Genomic DNA, 17348 nt, shown 5'->3' with positions numbered 1-17348 from the left:
AAGGTTGTGGGTTCGATTCCCCTGGGGGACCAGTATGAAAATGTTGGCACTCAATACTGTAAGTTGCTCTGGATCAGTGTTTGCTAAATGACTAAAATAATTCAAATGTTTAATAGGCCTATGTGAGAGCAGTGAGTTGAAGGCTTGGCACAATGTTGCCATCCAGTGGTAGCTGTTGAATAACTGCCAATCAACCACATGACAATTAATTTTTTTCCTAGATTTTGTTTAATGTTCCTCGGTCTAAACAAAATTTGCTCCACAATCAAGAAAACTTGTATATATTCAAACATCTATGAAACAAACAAGCCCTCACAGTGTTGGCAGGTCTAGTCAAATGAAAGATGTCAAACCAATTTATCCTTAAGGCAGAGAAAATAAAACATTTTAAACATTCTTACCAGCCATTTTTAAACAAAACACTTTGAATACAACTCAACTTATACTGATTCAGGAGGGTTTTTTTAAAAGAAAAAAAGCCAATTGCCCTTTTTTGGGCAGACTCACTATAACAGTGTGCAGCCAACAGCACCAACTGAATTACTTTCACAATCATATTTATGTATGTATAACATGCATGTATGTTAGGTTTATTTGGCTGCTTTTAGACAGGCAGCCCATTCTGACCGCCCTCCACACACTAACTGGTCTTTTGACCAATCAGATCTGAAAAATATCTGATTGTGGAAAACAGTCAGAATTTGGCTGCCTGGTGAAATGCAACCTAAATGAACACAATTTCCTTTAGGGAAAATCATTTGGGATCAGCAGTACGTTCTGCAAACAGACAAATCAGATCCATTTTAGTGGTCGAGTGGCCTCACCAGTCTCTCCACTTTCACAAAAGGATTCTGAGGGGGAAATAAAGGAAACGGCAAACTTCCAAACAACCATTTCATTTCAAAAGCCAGAGTTAGCCTCGTTTTTTTTATTTTATCCATTCATAACCACGTATACGACTTTTGTTCATAGTGACAGTACTAATTTGATAACAAGGTGGTAGTATTTCTGCTTATTTAAACCACAGGCTTTAATATACATTTATCTATATACACTTACATTAGAAAGCAGTAGCACTGTCAAGTACATCAGTTTCAGGCAAGGTTAAATGGTTCTCTGGTAATACAGTATTACGTAAAAAACGAAATAAAAAAAACAGAGCAATGTGGAAGGTATCAAGAGAACTCGAAAATAAGTTGTTGAAATTGTAGGGTACTAGCTATAGGTAAACACCATCTGTATATAGGTTTTATTCTTTATCTAAAAAGTGTGCGTTTACAAGACTGGAAACCATAAAATAAAAACTAAGACCTACGATGCTGCTGCGAGATGAAATGGGACACTCCTCTTCGTATTTATTGGCACAGTGAAGCAACATTTTTCCCCATTCGGCTCTATACTCCAGCATTTGTATTTGAGATTAAAATGTTTTATACGATGACTTAAGAATGTCACCATTAATTGGAAAGTATTTCCATACAAATCTGTTATGTTTAGAAATTAAAGCACTTTACGCATCTAGTACCCCCATTTGAAGGTGTCATAAGTATTTGGACAAATTCACTTTGTGTATTAAAGTAGTCAAGTGTAGTACTTGGTCCCATATTCATAGCACGCAATGACATCAAGCTTGTTAAGATACAAACTTGGATGCATTTGCACTTTTTGGTTGCGTTTCAGATTATGTTGTGCCCAATAGAAATGAATGGTAAATATTGTATTGTCATTTTGGGAGTCACTTATTGTAAATAAAAGTAGAATGTTTTGGAACATTAATAAGGAAGGTCTCCATGAACACGGATAATCACGAATAAATCGTAAATAATGAGTAAGAAAGTTAGAGGCATACATATCATAACCACCCCAAAAAATGCTCACCTCTTATCGGCAATGGTGAGAGGTTAGCAAGATCTTTGTGGCTCAAACTCTCACTCATCATTATTCAAGAGTCGTTCATGAGTATCTGTAATCATGGTAGTATCCACATTAATGTAGAAGTGTTCAGAAACTTGAGTGAATTTGTCCAAATATTTATGACATCTTCAAAATGTTTGGCTTTCATTTCTAAAAAGGAAAAAAATATATTTATGAAAAGACATTCTGTACTGTCGCCTCGTATGAAACATTTGATCTCAAATCCAAAAATGCTGGAGTAGAGAGACATTCAAAGTTTTGCTCCACTGTCCAAATAAATACATAGGGGAGTGTAAATATTAGCTAGAAAATGAGCAGGATTGTCTGGTGGGTGGGACAAAAAGCTCTAGCTAGCCCATATAAATGACCAACTATGCCAGTTAGATTCTCTCCATAATACTCACATGACACATTTAAGCCAGTCCTAAACATTTGTTCGAGCTTAAAAACACATTTTTTGCATGAATATACCTACAGTTGAACGACAGATTGTTAGAAGGAACAAATGTCTACGAATGTCATTGGTGTCGGGTGTCACGTAATATTTACAGAGGTGTTGTTATTAAAGGCTTTCGTCAACGGTTTTATATGGTTACGTTCTATAGGGTTTTTAAGACCGCACTCCCCTCAGAGGCAAAACACTGGTAGGTGAACCAAAACAACAACCCTTCAGTATTGTGGGCGACCAACCAATGTGGCACCTGAACACAAGGCGGCTAACATCCCAGATAACGTTAAAAAATAAAAAAAATCGAATCCGCTCCACACGTGGTGCTGGTCCTCGATTGCAGACCCCGTCTCCCTGTCCCTCACTCTCTTCCAACTGGCGCAGCCGTTCGGAACGCCGTGCTAGGATCTGACCTTCTGACTGGGCTTCCCACTCCGGTCCTGGAGAAAAGGGAAAATAGCAGAAACGGACAAATCAGCACAACTGTTCTGTCGCGCAAGCTTTGGATTAGGCTGGAAGGAGGAGGCAAGAATGCATGGTTCAGCAATACAATTGAGCTCACTTCAGGAAAGAGCAGAGGGAGCACCCCCCATCCACATCGATGGGACCACAGAGGAGAAGTTCATCAGGAGGCTAAATAAATTTGGCTTAACACCTAAAACTTTTACAGATGCACAATTGAGAGCATCTGTTGGGCTGTATCACCGCCTGGTACGGAAACTGCACTGCCCACAACCGCAAAGCTCTCCAGAGGGTGGTGCAAACTTCCCACCCTCCTGGACATTTACAGCACCTGATGTCACAGGAAGGCCAAAAAGATCATCAAGGACATCAACCACCCGAACCACTGCCTGTTCACCCCGCTATCATCCAGAAGGCGAGGTCAGTACAGGTGCATCAACGCTGGGACCGAGAGACTGAAAAACAGCTTATATCTCAAGGCCATCAGACTGTTAAACAGCCATCACTAGCCCATCAGAGGCAGCTGCCTATAGACACAGATTAGGAATCACTGGCCACTTTAATAATGTTTCCATCTCATACGTATATAATGTATTCTATACCGCCATCTTAGTCCAATGCCGCGCTGACATATGTATCCATTCCTTACCTAGATTTACGTGTATATGCTGTGAAATGTAAATATTACTTGTTAAATGTCACTGCACTGTCGGAGCTAGAAGCACAAGCCTTTCGCTACACCTGTAATAACATCTGCTCAACACGTATGTGACCAATAAATTTGATTTGAAAAGTCTTGACTGTCATGCAGCTAGGTGTTAGGCATTCATCTGTTTGAAGGTTACCTCTGCACCAAAGCATTTCTCTGCTGGGATTTTGAATTGCGTCTTTGTCGTGTGTGTGTCCACTCACATCTCAAAAAGAGACATCAGTCTGAAGACAGTCTTATTGCCTGGGGGCTTTTAGGAGGAGCTCTAGGGGATAAGAGGAGCTCGTCTGTCAGAACGAACTGAAGAGCAGAGACCTAAACACACATTCAGCTGCTTTACTCCGACTCAGAGCCACTGGCCTGACTTCACGTGTCCAAGGCAAAAACACCATTTGATTTAGACGCGTTGCCTACTTTTGAACGGGAGCTCAAAAAACTAAATGAGGAAAGCAAGCGCCTTTATGGCTATGGTATGACCTACAGCAACATTCTCTGGGATAGGCCTATTCTGTACTCCTCCCCCACCCAACTCTCCAAAACAGATTTTCAACATTATCAAAATGTTTTAAAAGCATAACCTTCGCTTTTGTCCTACTCTCACACCGACTCATCCAGTCAGGACTGAGGCAGGTCGAAGTCTTATCATTTTGATTGGGTGAGAGAGGGAAGACTTGCCGGTTGTTGGGTCGCTGGGGTTTGGGGCTCACTCCGGGCCGTACCCTACCTCTGGCGGGGGAGGTTTGACGGTGACGGGCTGGGAGGAGCGCCGGGGAGGCGAGGGTTTGGGCTGGGCTTGCTGCTGCATCGGATCGTAGTACGTCACCCCACCGTACACCTGCGACTGGCCGTACACCTGCGACTGGGCCTGAGGGGAGGTTACACGGTTTATGCATGTGTGGAAATACCTGGATGTTTGTAGCAAGTCCTACACATTCCTAAAATGGTACGGGTGGAATCAAATAACGTATAAATATGCAAAGAATTGCAGAGCTGTCAGCATATTGCAACAGTAATGTGTTGCATTGGGTACAATATATAGCAACATTTGACATGCTGATATGGTAGCTATGGTGTCTTGAGGGCAGGGGTCTCACCGGCGGGTTGTACATGGGGGGCAGGGTGGCTCCTGCCGGGTAGGGGTAGTTGGTGTTCCCAAAGGTCATGACACCTGGCGGAGGGTAGAAGGGCGGGGCCAGCAGCTGCTGTGGAGGGGGCTGTCCAGGGGACATGGAGACGGGGGGAGCAGCGTAGAGAGCCGGGTTGGGCATGGGGCCGCTGGACTGGTGGGGGTGTAGACCTGAGGGGGAGACGGGAAAGGTTCATGGGTGTGACCAGACAGACTGAGGAACATACAGTAGCCAACACCATACCAGCATTTCTGGTCAGGAGTGGGGCCGTTTAAATGAAAAAAAATCCTTAACCCGAAAAACTTTTGTTCCCCACCCCACACAATTAAAATCACAGTGCGGTTAGTTATCACAAAACGACTATTAAAAAAAAGGGCCCGATCATCATCAAAGGGAAAAATAAACATACCTAACGCAACAATGCTGTAATGTTAGAAGATATTATTTTCAAAGAATATAAAGCACTTTGCACGTCATCCTTGTTAACAGTTGGAAAATGGCAGAGTGTGAGACAGGGAAGTGACAGTCCTGCATGGCAATACTTCGTGAGGTTAAATTAGGCAATCAAATGCAAACTTTGCAAAGTGGAATTGAGCTACAGTGGTGGTACAGGTGCAATGCTGAAAGGGATGCACCGTGAGACCCGAAACATTGCTGGCAGCAGCACAGGACCCTAAACAAGAGACACGGGATCTTCACAAGAAAGAAGTGCGATAAGGGATGGATAAAATAACAGCCCCGATGACAGAAATTGCAGTTAATATGCAGCCATTGCAATGGTAGAGGATATCGGCTTCAATGCCCTGATGCTATATCTAGAACCAGACTACAAGAAAGAAATTGTACAATGATCGCTCTGCAAGTACAAAGCGTGAGGTCTCAAACACCCCAGATTGTTGGACGTCTGAACAAGCTGTCATACATCATTGTCACGAGCCATCACACTGATGAGAAGTGGGACATTAAGCCCCCTGTACTGACCAGAGCATGGAGGAGAGGCACACAGAGAGCCTACCATCATTGCTGGCAGCCATGACTGGGGTCGATTGAGCACCATTGCACCCTAGCAGTCATGAATAACCACATCTGCATTGTGAATTCGCATGTCATTTTATCCTTATTGTTTAAAAAATACAAATTGTACATTTGTCACATCCCTAGTTTGGAGGCACTTGAGGCAACTTTTTATGGCGTGAAACACTTATTGAAAGGCACTATACAAAAGTTATTCATTAAACCAGTAAGAATAACAATTCATTTGAGTTTTATAAGAGAGAATTTAAGCAATACTATTAATGACTTGATTGAACATGTCTTCACTTGCATGGTGATTATACAGAGGTAAGTGAGGTTCAAGAAAGCTTGTCATTGACTTCCTTTTTGTTGCCAGAGAAGACACAGGCCGAGTTCATATCTATCATCGTAGTTGAGGCTAACTGCTGCCCACACCACGTTTTCCCTGGGTCCCCTGGCAGCAAGGTGACAGACACTAACCTGGGTGTCCTGGATGGCCTGGGTGGGGGAGGTGCATCTCAGGCTGGACCAGCATGCCCTGGGGTGGGAGAGGGGCGGGGCTGTCGCCGTGGGCATAGATTGGTCCTTGGTAAGACACTGCAGGAGGAGACAATATAGCATTGACACTTATGTTTGCGCTCTACAGTCAGATATATCATTCTACAACCAAACCATATACACTACATGGCCTGCTCGTCAAACATTCCTAAATCATGGGCATTAGTATGGAGTTGGTCCTCCCCTTGTTGCTATGCCTCCACTCTCCTGCGAAGGCTTTCCACTAGATGTTGGAACATTGGGGACTTGCTTCCATTCATCCACAAGAGCATTAGTGAGGTCAGGCACTGATGTTGGGCGATTAGGCCTGGCTTGCAGTCATCGTTCCAATTCATCCCAAAGGTGTTCGATGGGGTTGAGGTCAGGGCTCTGTGCAGGCATGTCAAGTTCTTCCACCCCGATCTCAACAAAACATTTCTGTATGGACCTTGCTTTGTGGACGGGGTCATTGTCATGCTGAAACAGGAAAGGGCCTTCCCCTCGTCTAGAATATCATTGCTGTAGCATTAAGATTACACTTCACCCGAACCATGAAAAACAGCCCCAGACCATTATTCCTCCTCCACCAAACTTCACAGTTGGCACTATGCATTGGGGCAGGTAGCGTTGTCCTGGCATCCGCCAAACCCAGATTTGTCCGTCGGACAGCACTTCAGGCAATACGATTCCACTGCTCCAGAGTCCAAAGGCGACGAGCTTTACGCCACTCCAGGTGACGTTTGGCATGACGCATGGTTATGTTAGATCTTTCATGAAGCTCCCGACGAATAGTTCTTGTGCCGACGTTGCTTCCAGAGGCAGTTTGGAACTCAGTAGTGAGTGATGCAACTGAGGACTGACAATGTATTACACTTCAGCACTCAGCGGTCCCGTTCTTGTGTGGCCTACCGCTTCACGGCTGAGCCGTTGTTGCTCCTAGACGCTTTCACATCACAATAACAACACTTACAGTTGACCGGGGAAGCTCTAGCAGGGCAGAAATTTGACAAAATGACTTGTTGGAAAAGTGGCATCCTACGACGGTACCACGTTGAAAGTCCCTGAGCTCTTCAGTACGGGCCACTGTTTGTCTATGGAGATCGCATGGCTGTGTGCTCAATTTTATACACCCGTCAGCAACGGGAGTGGCTGAAAAAGCCAAATCCACTAATTTGAAGGGGAGTCCACATATACTATATATACAAAAGTATCTGATGTGGCAATCATGTAATCATGTGTTAAACCATGTAGCTTATTTTGTTATAGTTTATCACAGATACCCGTGTACCCTACCATTTATTTTTAAGACAGCATTCTAACGCAGCTACAACATGCTGTAGTTTAGAACTGATTCTACCAGAGCCTGGCTCTGAGCCTATGGACAAAGAGACACTGGCTAGTGTGTGTTTCAGTTGTGCCCTGCCTTCTGGTGGTAGTGTGTGGCACTGACTCACTGGGCTCGTAGTAGTGGCTTTCCATGACCCCTATGTGCATAGGAGGAGCGGGCTCCGGGCTTGGCCTCTGGCGCTGGGACGAGTACCGCTTTGCCCGGTTACCAGCTCCCTGAGATGGAGAGAAAGAGGATGAGAGCTGAACGACCCACTCAAAATGTCAGGTAAAAAAAACAAAACGCCAGACTTCTCCTTGAAGGCAACATATAAAATGACAGAAACCCATCTTTGTACACAAGTCACCACAAGTTGGCCTACTCACCAGCTCTTCTATGTTACTGTATTGTGGAGGTGCTCCACCCATGTGCATAGAGTTAGGGATGCCTGCAACGAGACGGGAAAAATGAAAAGAAAAAGGAAAAAAAGGGCTCGACAACACGCAATCAAAACATATCCAACTTCCTGATTAACTGCTGCTGTTTAGTTACACCTTATAAGCTTCATGTCAAACCAGCTACCAACGTGTAGTACTGACTAGGGTTTCTGTCCTGACAAAATGTGTACTTGAGCCACTTTAAACCTTGGGTGCAAAAAGGACATTTTATTTCTAAGGTATTGCATGATAAAAACCTCCCAGGCTCCAGACTGCATGCAAGGACGCACCACCACCTGCACTGAGTGGATTAGCTGGCTTAAAAAGAGATACTTCCATTGACACACTGACTAATGGCCTCATTATGTCAATCAGCCTCACTGAACGGTCACTGACCGACTGACTCAGTGCTGCACCAGGGAGCTGCTGCTTAGCTTCACCTGGGCTGCTGGTGCAGTGGTGACTGAGCTGCTTGTAACAGTGCTGCTGGAACTATGAGAGGATGTGTGTCACTCCATAACACTCAAAATAAAAAAAAAATAAAAAAAAGGAGGGTTAGAGCGAGAGAGAGGTAGAACGGGGTAGAGCGAGGGCAAAAGACAGAAGGCTCACCCCTCATCTCAGCACGTAGAAACGAAGATGGGTTCTGGGCCCAGTTCTGTCCGGCCAGGCTGAGTCTGGCCAGGTCCTGGTCCAGCCCTGTGAGTACCGTCGCCTGGCTACTGTCTCCAGCATCCCCTTGGCTCTGACCGGGGCCCTGCCACGGCTCACTCGTCAGTGCCGAGGAAGACGCGGTGGAGGCAGGCTCCTCAAGAGAGGCCTGCTTGTCCAGCTCAGTGGCCCGGGTGCGAGTCCTCCTGGCTAGGGAGTACGACTTCTTCTCCACGGGCCGCTCCGGAGCCGGGGAGGCATCGCGGGTAACCGGGTTGTCCGCCGGAGGAGCAGATCCCCCTCGCTGCTGCTCCTGTCGCCGTGGCGCAGAGTCCCTTTCTCGATCTCCCTTGCCACTGTAGTGGCGATTGTGGTAGACGGACGTTGTCACTGTAGTTGTGTTACGCTCGTCATCCTCCTCGCTGCGGATCTCTTCCACCACTACCGAAGAGCTGCGCTCCGTATGGGCCCCTCTGTTCCCCCGGCCCCTGGGGCCTCGTTCCCCGTCCATGGGCGGTAGGCTCCGGGTCTGGAGGGGCTCGGCGGGGTGGGCCTTGGGGCCTGGCCGTTGAGACTCCTGGTTTCTGTCATTCCTGTACTGGGCCTGGGGGGGGCGGTTGCCCTGGAAGCCACGGGGTGGGGGGTGGGAGGAGGGCCTGGGGGGGTTGTTGTTGCGCTGGGTGTTGGGGGCTGCTGAGGGGGGAGGACCAGACTGCTGCAGGGCCACGGCTAGGGGAGCGCTACGGCTGTTGGAGTTCCCTCCCTGCTGCCAGGAGGTATGGATGGGCCTCTCCCCATCTCCGTCCCGCCAGCGCTTGTCCCGGACTGGAGAGGTGCTGTGTCTGCAGGGGGAGGAGAAGAGGCTAGTGTGAGGACAAGCTGCTAGTAGACCAGCGGTTGGTAAACGATGGTACACGGGCCAGATTATGTTTTGATTCTTTTATAAACACTCCAGGCCACTCTTGAACATCTAAAACGAGGTAGAAAGTATACAGAAACTATAATGGACCTATATATTTTCAAATAATGTATCCTTTTCAGACACGCAACTGGCTTTTGACTAACAAATCGGCCTGGGAAAAATCTGTGCGACTCTGCTCAAATTTTTTAGATATATCTTTTATATTCTGCCTGTTAATATAAATTGGCACAATAGACAGTAATGGTGGTTAGTGTTACAGGCTTTCAGAGACATGGGAATTTGAACACTGGGTTGGTCGAGTTGAGGGTTAGTCGAGTTGAGGGTTAGTAGTACCTGGGCTTGCGCTGTCTATAGGACCGCTCATTGGAGACACCTCCGTTGCGGATGTCATAGCCATAGATTGCAACCAGCTCCTCACGTGACTTGGGCGCCTGCTCCTCCTCCCTGAACCTATCGTGTTCCCAGCGACCCTCATCCTTCCACAGCTTCCTGTTACGACCCTTCGGCCTGGAGGACAGGAAAGAAACCGCAAATATACCAATAAACAGGTTTACCAATGAAACGTCATCCGTCTATTACTAGGAGTCACCCATCCTTTGTGTGGTTGTTGGTCACGTTTAGCTAGTTTCAGTTGAACAACAAACATTTAACGGATAAATAAAAAAAGGGTAAACGTTCCGTTCCCCCTTACCGTTCCTCCTCCTGTGCGTTTCCTCTGACGTCATGCTCAAAGAACATTCCCTTACGGGGGATATAAGCTGGGTTATTACGGTCCTGGTCATCATCCAGCTTCTGGCCTGGTTTAGCACCTTTATTCTCAGAGTCTTCTGTGCTTTCCTGGTTACACGGAATAGAATTACTCAAAATGATTGACCAAGAGGCCTATATTCGTATGCGATTCTTCAACTGTTTTTTCTTTTCAATTATCCATTTTACCTGTCCATCCCCGCTTTGCCGCTCCCCTGCCAGGTTGCCTTTATCTTCACACTTCACTTCTTTACTCACACCTTTCTCACCCTCTTCCTTCCCCCCTCCTTCCTGCAGCTCCCCCTCTGCAGCAGGAGTGTCAGCAGCAGGACTGGGTTTGGGCTCAGCAGCCGGTGGAGGGACCACCTCCTCCTCTTCCTCACCTCCCTGAGAGAGACAATACAAGACTTGAGTTAGTTTGCTTCATGTGTATCATTACCAAGATGCTGTCAGAGAGATCAATGCAAATATCCTTGGAGTCCTACTTATTCCAGTCAAAAGCATCCATGCACAGTGAACAAATTAAACTTGTCATCCGAACCCCAGTAGATTTCATGTTTTTTTACACATCCATCCAGGATGTATTAATGTATCTTGCATCGAGGGGCCGCTACAGTGCAGACGGTCTGTGTTCCGAAATACCAGTACCTGTATCAATGGTTGAAACCTGCTCATCTCTTCAGTCCATCCAGGATTTCACTGCAGCAATTCTGACATTTTACATGGCAATGTGTGATGATTTTGTCCAATTTGTTACAAAAATGCACGGACGAGGGAAAAAAGTTTGTTGATGTGTGCTTAACTGAACCATATTATGCAGTAAATTTGCAGTGATTGGTTGAAATTGCAAGCCCTCCTTTTTTAGTTGTGATCAGTCAGTTGTATGCGATAATTTGACTGTTTTATGAGGTAATAGTGCAGGATTGGGCAAATTTGCAAGCCCTCAAATAATATACTTGGAATTGTTGATTTGGGTCGCAAAAAAAAATATGGGTCGCAGGATAGCTGCATCCTGGAGGGACTCTTGTTTCATGGTGATTGAAAAAGAATTGTCTCAAATACTTTGGAAGTTAGATACATCATGATCTTTCCAATCCACTAGTTGGGCTATTCTGTTGGGAGAATGAGGAACCTTGGGGTAGCCTCATGAAGCCTGCATTACTGAAATTCTAAAAAATCTAGTTCATCAAATACTATGTTGCCCAAGCGTCCATGCAAATAAAACCCATAAAAATGACATTAACATTTTACCCTACAGTATAACTCTGTTCAGCAGTGGCAACTCACCTCTGAATGGGAGCCATTCTCCTCAGGATCTGCACTTTCATAGTCAGAAAGGACAGCTGCAAAAACACAAACATTAAAATGTGTCTGAAACAAATACATCAACTGTTTAACATTGGTGTGATCCAAATGGGAAATGCTTCAGATGTGTGCATCATTCTAGATAGGCCATTGGATTGCGTCACCAAACACTGACTCACCTTCTCCTACGCCATCTTCACTTTCCTGTTAAGAAAGGATAACACTAGTCAAACAACGTGAATGAATTGACAACAAATAGCAACAGTATGTAGCCTACACACACCACTGTCACGCAGACATGATACCAACCCTTATGTCAATTGTTTAGTAGTGGGGGGGAATCTGTGTCACTAGGAATGTACCCTCTTAAATCATTAGCATACTGGTTTCGGATGACTGACGTGCCCAAAGTAAACTGCCTGTTACTCAGGCCCAGAAGCTAGGATATGCATATACTTGGTAGCATTGGATAGGAAACACTGAAGTTTCTAGAACTGTTAAAATAATGTCAGTGAGTATAACAGAACTGATAAAGCAGGCAAAAACCAGAGGAAAATCCATCCAGATTTTTTTTCGGTCACTGGCCATTTCAGTGCTTGCCTATGGGAAATACAAATAGATAGGACGCAGATTGCAGTTCCTATGGCTTCCACTAGATGTAAGTCTTTAGAAAGGGTTTCAGGCTTGTTTTTTGAAAAATGAACAAGTAGTTGGAAGAACTACAAGGTGTCTCATTAGAAAAGTGGTCTTGTTGGCACGTGAATTAAATATTGTTTATTTAGATATTAGAGTACCTGAGGATTAATTAGAAACATCGTTTGACTTGTTTGGACAAACTTTACTGGTAACTTTTTGGATTTGTTTGTATGCATGTTGAAAGAGTGGATTACTGAGATCATTGGCGCCAACTAAACTGCCCTTTTTGGATATAAAGAAGGACTTTTTCGGACAAAACGACCATTCATTGTGTAGCTGGGACCCTTGGGAATGCAAACAGAGGAAGATCTTCAAAAGCGATTTATTTAATCGCTAGTTGTGATTGTGACGCCTGTGCTGGTTGAAAAAGTATTTTGGTGTGGGGCCCTGTCCTCAGATAATCGCACGGTATGCTTTCGCCGTAAAGCCAGCTTTGAAATCTGACAATACGGTTGGTTTAACAAGAAGTTAAGCTTTTAAATGATGTATGACACTTGTATTTTCATGCATGTTTAATATTACGATTTTTGTATTTGGAATTTCACACTCCGCAATTTCACCAGATGTTGTTGTAGGTGTCCCACTAGCGGTTCATGCGCCAAAAGAGGTTAAATGACCAGGCCATTCAGAGTGAATTAAATGACTGAGGGAATTAACTGGAATTATCTTGTCCTATACAGATGTGGAAGCTGACAGTCAAGTTTTTCTATTCACAATCCAGACTACAATAAATGACTTCCTAAAGAAAATCAAATCCAAACCAGGGAAAAAGAGCACTCTTCCTTAGCTAAATGGAGAAATCTGGAAACTGATGAAAGAACGAGATCATGCTCTAAAAACAGCCCTAAAGTTCAAATAAGAGCATGAAAGATGTAAACTCAGCAAAAAAACGAAAAGTCCTCTCACTGTCAACTGCGTTTCTTTTCGGCAAACTTAACATGCAAATATTTGTATGAACATAAGATTCAACAGCAGACAGAAACTGAACAAGTTCCACAGACGTGATTAAGAGAAATGGAATAATGTGTCCCTGAACAATGGGATGGGGTCAAAATCAAAAGTAACAGTCAGTATCTGTTGTGGTCACCAGCTGCATTAAGTACTGCAGTGCATCTCTTCATGGACTGCACCAGATTTGCCAGTTCTTGCTGTGAGATGTTACCCCACTCTTCCACCAAGGCACCTGCAAGTTCCCAGACGATTCTGGGGGGGGGGAATGGCCCTAGTCCTCACCCTCTGATCCAAAAGGTCCCAGACGTGCTCAATGGGATTGAGATCCGGGCTCGTCGCTGGCCATGGCAGAACACTGACATTCCTGTCTTGCAGGAAATCACACACACAACGAGCAGTATGGCTGGTGGCATTGTCATGCTGGAGGGTCATGTCAGGATGAGCCTGCAGGGAGGGTACCGCATGAGGGAGGAGGATGTCTTCCCAGTAACGCACAGCGTTGAGATTGCCTGCAATGACAAGCTCAGTCCGATGATGCTGTGACACACCGCCCCAGACCCTGACGGACCCTCCACCTCGGTGGGTTTGTGCCCATAGGCGACGTTGTTGCCAGTGATGTCTGGTGAGGACCTGCCTTACAACAGGCCTACAAGCCCTCAGTCCAGCCTCTCTCAGCCTATTGCAGACAGTCTGAGCCCTGATGGTGGGATTGTGCGTTCCTGGTGTAACTCGGGTAGTTGTTGTTGCCATCCTGTACCTGTCCCGCAGGTGTGATGTTCGGCTGTACCGATCCTGTGCAGGTGTTGTTACACATGGTCTGCCACTGCGAGGACAATCAGCTGTCTGTCCTGTTTCCCTGTAGCACTGTCTTAGGCGTCTCACAGTACGGACATTGCAATTTATTGCCCTGGCCACATCTGCAGTCCTCATGCCTCCTTGCAGCATGCCTAAGGCATGTTCACGAAGATGAGCAGGGACCCTGGGCATCTTTCTTTTAGTGTTTTTCAGAGTCAGAAGAAAGGCCTCTTTAGTGTCCTAAGTTTTCATAATTGTAACCTTAATTGCTTACCGTCTAAGCTGTTAGTGTCTTAAAGACCATTGTACTTTGTTGACTCTATCAAGGTACTGACACAGAACCCCTCCACTGGTTTCTTGGGCTCCGCGCTAATGAATGACACTGAACCGGTCTTCATCACAAGGGATGTTTCTGAGTCAGAGGTGAACAAGGTGATTAGCTCACTAAAGAACTCTAAAGCCAAAGATGTGTTTGGGTTGGACTCTACCTTTCTTAAAAACTACAGAGTCACTCATTGGCCCCATTACTAAGGTCACCAACACATCTATTAGTCAGGGGGTGTTTCCAAGGGTCTGAAAGTTGGCCATAATAACAGCCATCTAACATGAGTAACTACAGGCCCATTAGTATACTACCTGCGGTGTTGAAGGTTGCTGAAAAGTGTGTAGCAGAGCAACTGACTGCCCACCTCAACAACAGCCCTGTGACATTACACTCTATGCAGTTTGGCTTCAGAGCAAAACACTCCACAGAAACAGCCAACTGCTTTCTTCTGGAAAATGTGAAGTCCAAGATGGACAAAGGGGTGTTGTTGGGGCTGTATTTCTTGACCTAAGGAAAGCTTTTGACACTGTTAACCATGAGGTTCTCGTCACAAAACTGTCCAAGTTCAACTCCCCCCCCCCCCCCCCGATGCCTTGAGATGGATGAAATCATATCGTGAAAGCAGAACTCAGCGTGTCAGAGTGAACAATGAGCTGTCGCCCAATCTCAGCTGTGATGTGGGCGTGCCCCAAGGGTCAATACTGGGGCCCCTCCTGTTCAGCCTGTACATTAATGATCTGCCTTCTGTCTGTACTGGGTCTTAAGTTCAAACGTATGCAGATGATACAGTGATATATGTGCATGCAAAGAGAAAACAAGCGGCACAAGAACTCACTACTGTAATGGTCCAGGTTATAAAGTGACTCATGTTTGCATCTCAATTCTAAGAAGAAAAAAGTCTGCATGTTCTTCACAAAGAGAGCAACTGATGCTACTGAGCCAGATGTGTCAGGGGAGAAGCTCCAGGTGGTATCCGATTTTAAGTACCTTGGCATCATACTTGATTCCAACCTCTTTTAAAAAGCAGGTGAAAAAGGTAACTCATAACCAAATTCAACCTAGCTCATTTCCATTTATACAAAATTGTTTGACTGCAGAGGTAGCAAAACTGTACTTCAAATCTATCTATTGACTAGTTAGGCCCAAGCTTGCTGTACAACATTAAAACCAATTCAGTCTCTCTACAAACAGGCTCTCAAAGTGCTTGATAGAAAGCCCAATAGCCATCATCACTGTTACACCCTCAGAAAGCATGAGCTCCTGAGTTGGAAAAATCTTGTGTAATACACCAACGCATGTCTTGTATTCAAGATCCTAAATGGCCTTGCTCCGCCCCCACTTAGTACTTTTGTTACACAGAAAACACAAACCCATGGCAGCAGATCCTCAAGGTCTAACATGAGGTGACTATATGGTTCCCGTAAGGAAAAGCAGCTTTAGTCAATTGGCTTTCTCCATGAGAGCATCCCACGTCTGGAACACACTGCTATCAAATAAATAACTGCACCATCTATCACACCTTAACAAAAAACATGGCTAAAGGCCAATCGGTCTTCAGAACATAATCCCAAACTGTGTATTGCTGCTTTCCATGTTGTTTGATGCTTGTGAGGTGTGGAAACATTGTTGCTTTAATGCATTTTGTTTTGTTGCTTTTTGTGCTATTGCGCTGTCTGCATGCTATATGTTGATTGTCCTATGTTGCTCTGCATGTGCTCACGGCTCATTGATTGTCTATATTGTTATTGTAATTGTTTTTAATAACCTGCCCAGGACCTGCTGTTGAAAATTAGCTGGCTGGCTAAAACCGGCACTGTTACCTAAACGTTGATTAATGTACACTGTCCCTGTAAAAATAAACTAAAACCACCATTTATTATGCCAAACATGGATTCCTCACATCACTAGGGATTTCGATAAATATCAACAAGCTTTGTCGTAGTGGTGGCCATTCAAAACCAGAGGGTTAAGTCAAGATCTTTACTGATTATTACTGGTCAAGAAAAATTACTAGATGAGGCGTGACTGGAGGCAAATATTGTAACGTTATCTAACTAAGGACGGCACATTTTAACAGTCAGATGAAATAACCCAACAACGTCAAAGCTCCCTGTGGCTTTAGGTAACATTAGCATCTAGCTACTACAGTAGTTAGCAAGTTACTGACAGATAACGTGCGCCAACATTAGCTAGCTTATAAGCTTAACTAAACACCGATAGTACAGTATATTAATATATTAAAATACTTTCATCTTGCTAACCATTTACTAACGCGTTACCATCGTGGTAAACGTGCTAGCTAGCGTTACCAAACAAAGTAAGCTAGCGCAAACGAAATGGCTTGTCTAGTTAGTTCACGGGTTGGCCCTTCACACGTTTCCCGGCCAAACATGAGAGTTGGTTGATTTATGAGCAACATTAGCTGGACGCAGCAAACGCAAAACATGGGGATGCGGCTTGGCCTAACCACTGGACAACTATCCCCGAGGTACTGTCCCATTACCATAGCCGGCTGACTTGTTGACCCAGCCATTAATTATAGTAGTGAGCAGGCTAACGTTAGCTAGCTAGCCAACTAATCAAGTACTATTAAATTGATCAGCTTTGCGTCTCGAGAACAACACTCACACACTCGGATTCAGCATCGTTTTTCGGCACCACACGAACAGCTGGTGCCTCAACTGGCTCAGGATCCCGTACTCGGGGCTTTGTCGTTGGCGAAAGGGACTTTCCACTTTCCGATCCCGAACCAGATTCATCGTCCTCCTCGCTATCCTGGGACGCGCGCCTCCTTCGCCGTCGCCGGTCCGCCATCTTAGAAATCGTATAAAGGAAACCGGAAGAATGCCAGGAATTGTGGGTGAATGTTAGTTACGCAATTCCGCCTTAGCCGCCACGAGCTTCTTTTTTTTATCAAGGAATTTCGATCTTTCTGGCAGGTTATCGTTTCAATTAGCAAGTGTCGTTAATTGGTTGTTGAA

At 45.1% G+C, this 17348-nt stretch overlaps 1 protein-coding gene across 1 annotated transcript; it reads right to left on the bottom strand.

The window, feature by feature from the left end:
• Positions 1-209: 209 nt before the first annotated feature.
• On the bottom strand, positions 210-17209 carry LOC106600823 (protein CASC3). The gene is made up of 13 exons (XM_014192524.3): positions 16996-17209; positions 11780-11804; positions 11583-11638; positions 10485-10682; positions 10240-10385; positions 9882-10055; positions 8588-9468; positions 7925-7986; positions 7666-7774; positions 6155-6271; positions 4628-4830; positions 4209-4398; positions 210-2802 (listed from the first exon to the last, which is right to left on the bottom strand). Exons 1-12 carry the CDS (start codon positions 17179-17181, stop codon positions 4237-4239), a joined length of 2319 nt encoding a protein of 772 aa, XP_014047999.1. The 5' UTR covers positions 17182-17209; the 3' UTR covers positions 210-2802; positions 4209-4236.
• Positions 17210-17348: the final 139 nt, after the last annotated feature.

This window comes from Salmo salar, chromosome 03, assembly GCF_965601325.2.
Source record: "Salmo salar chromosome 03, fSalSal1, whole genome shotgun sequence".
Classification (NCBI taxonomy): Eukaryota; Metazoa; Chordata; class Actinopteri; order Salmoniformes; family Salmonidae; genus Salmo; species Salmo salar.
This window is presented reverse-complemented; position numbering and strand designations above follow the sequence as displayed.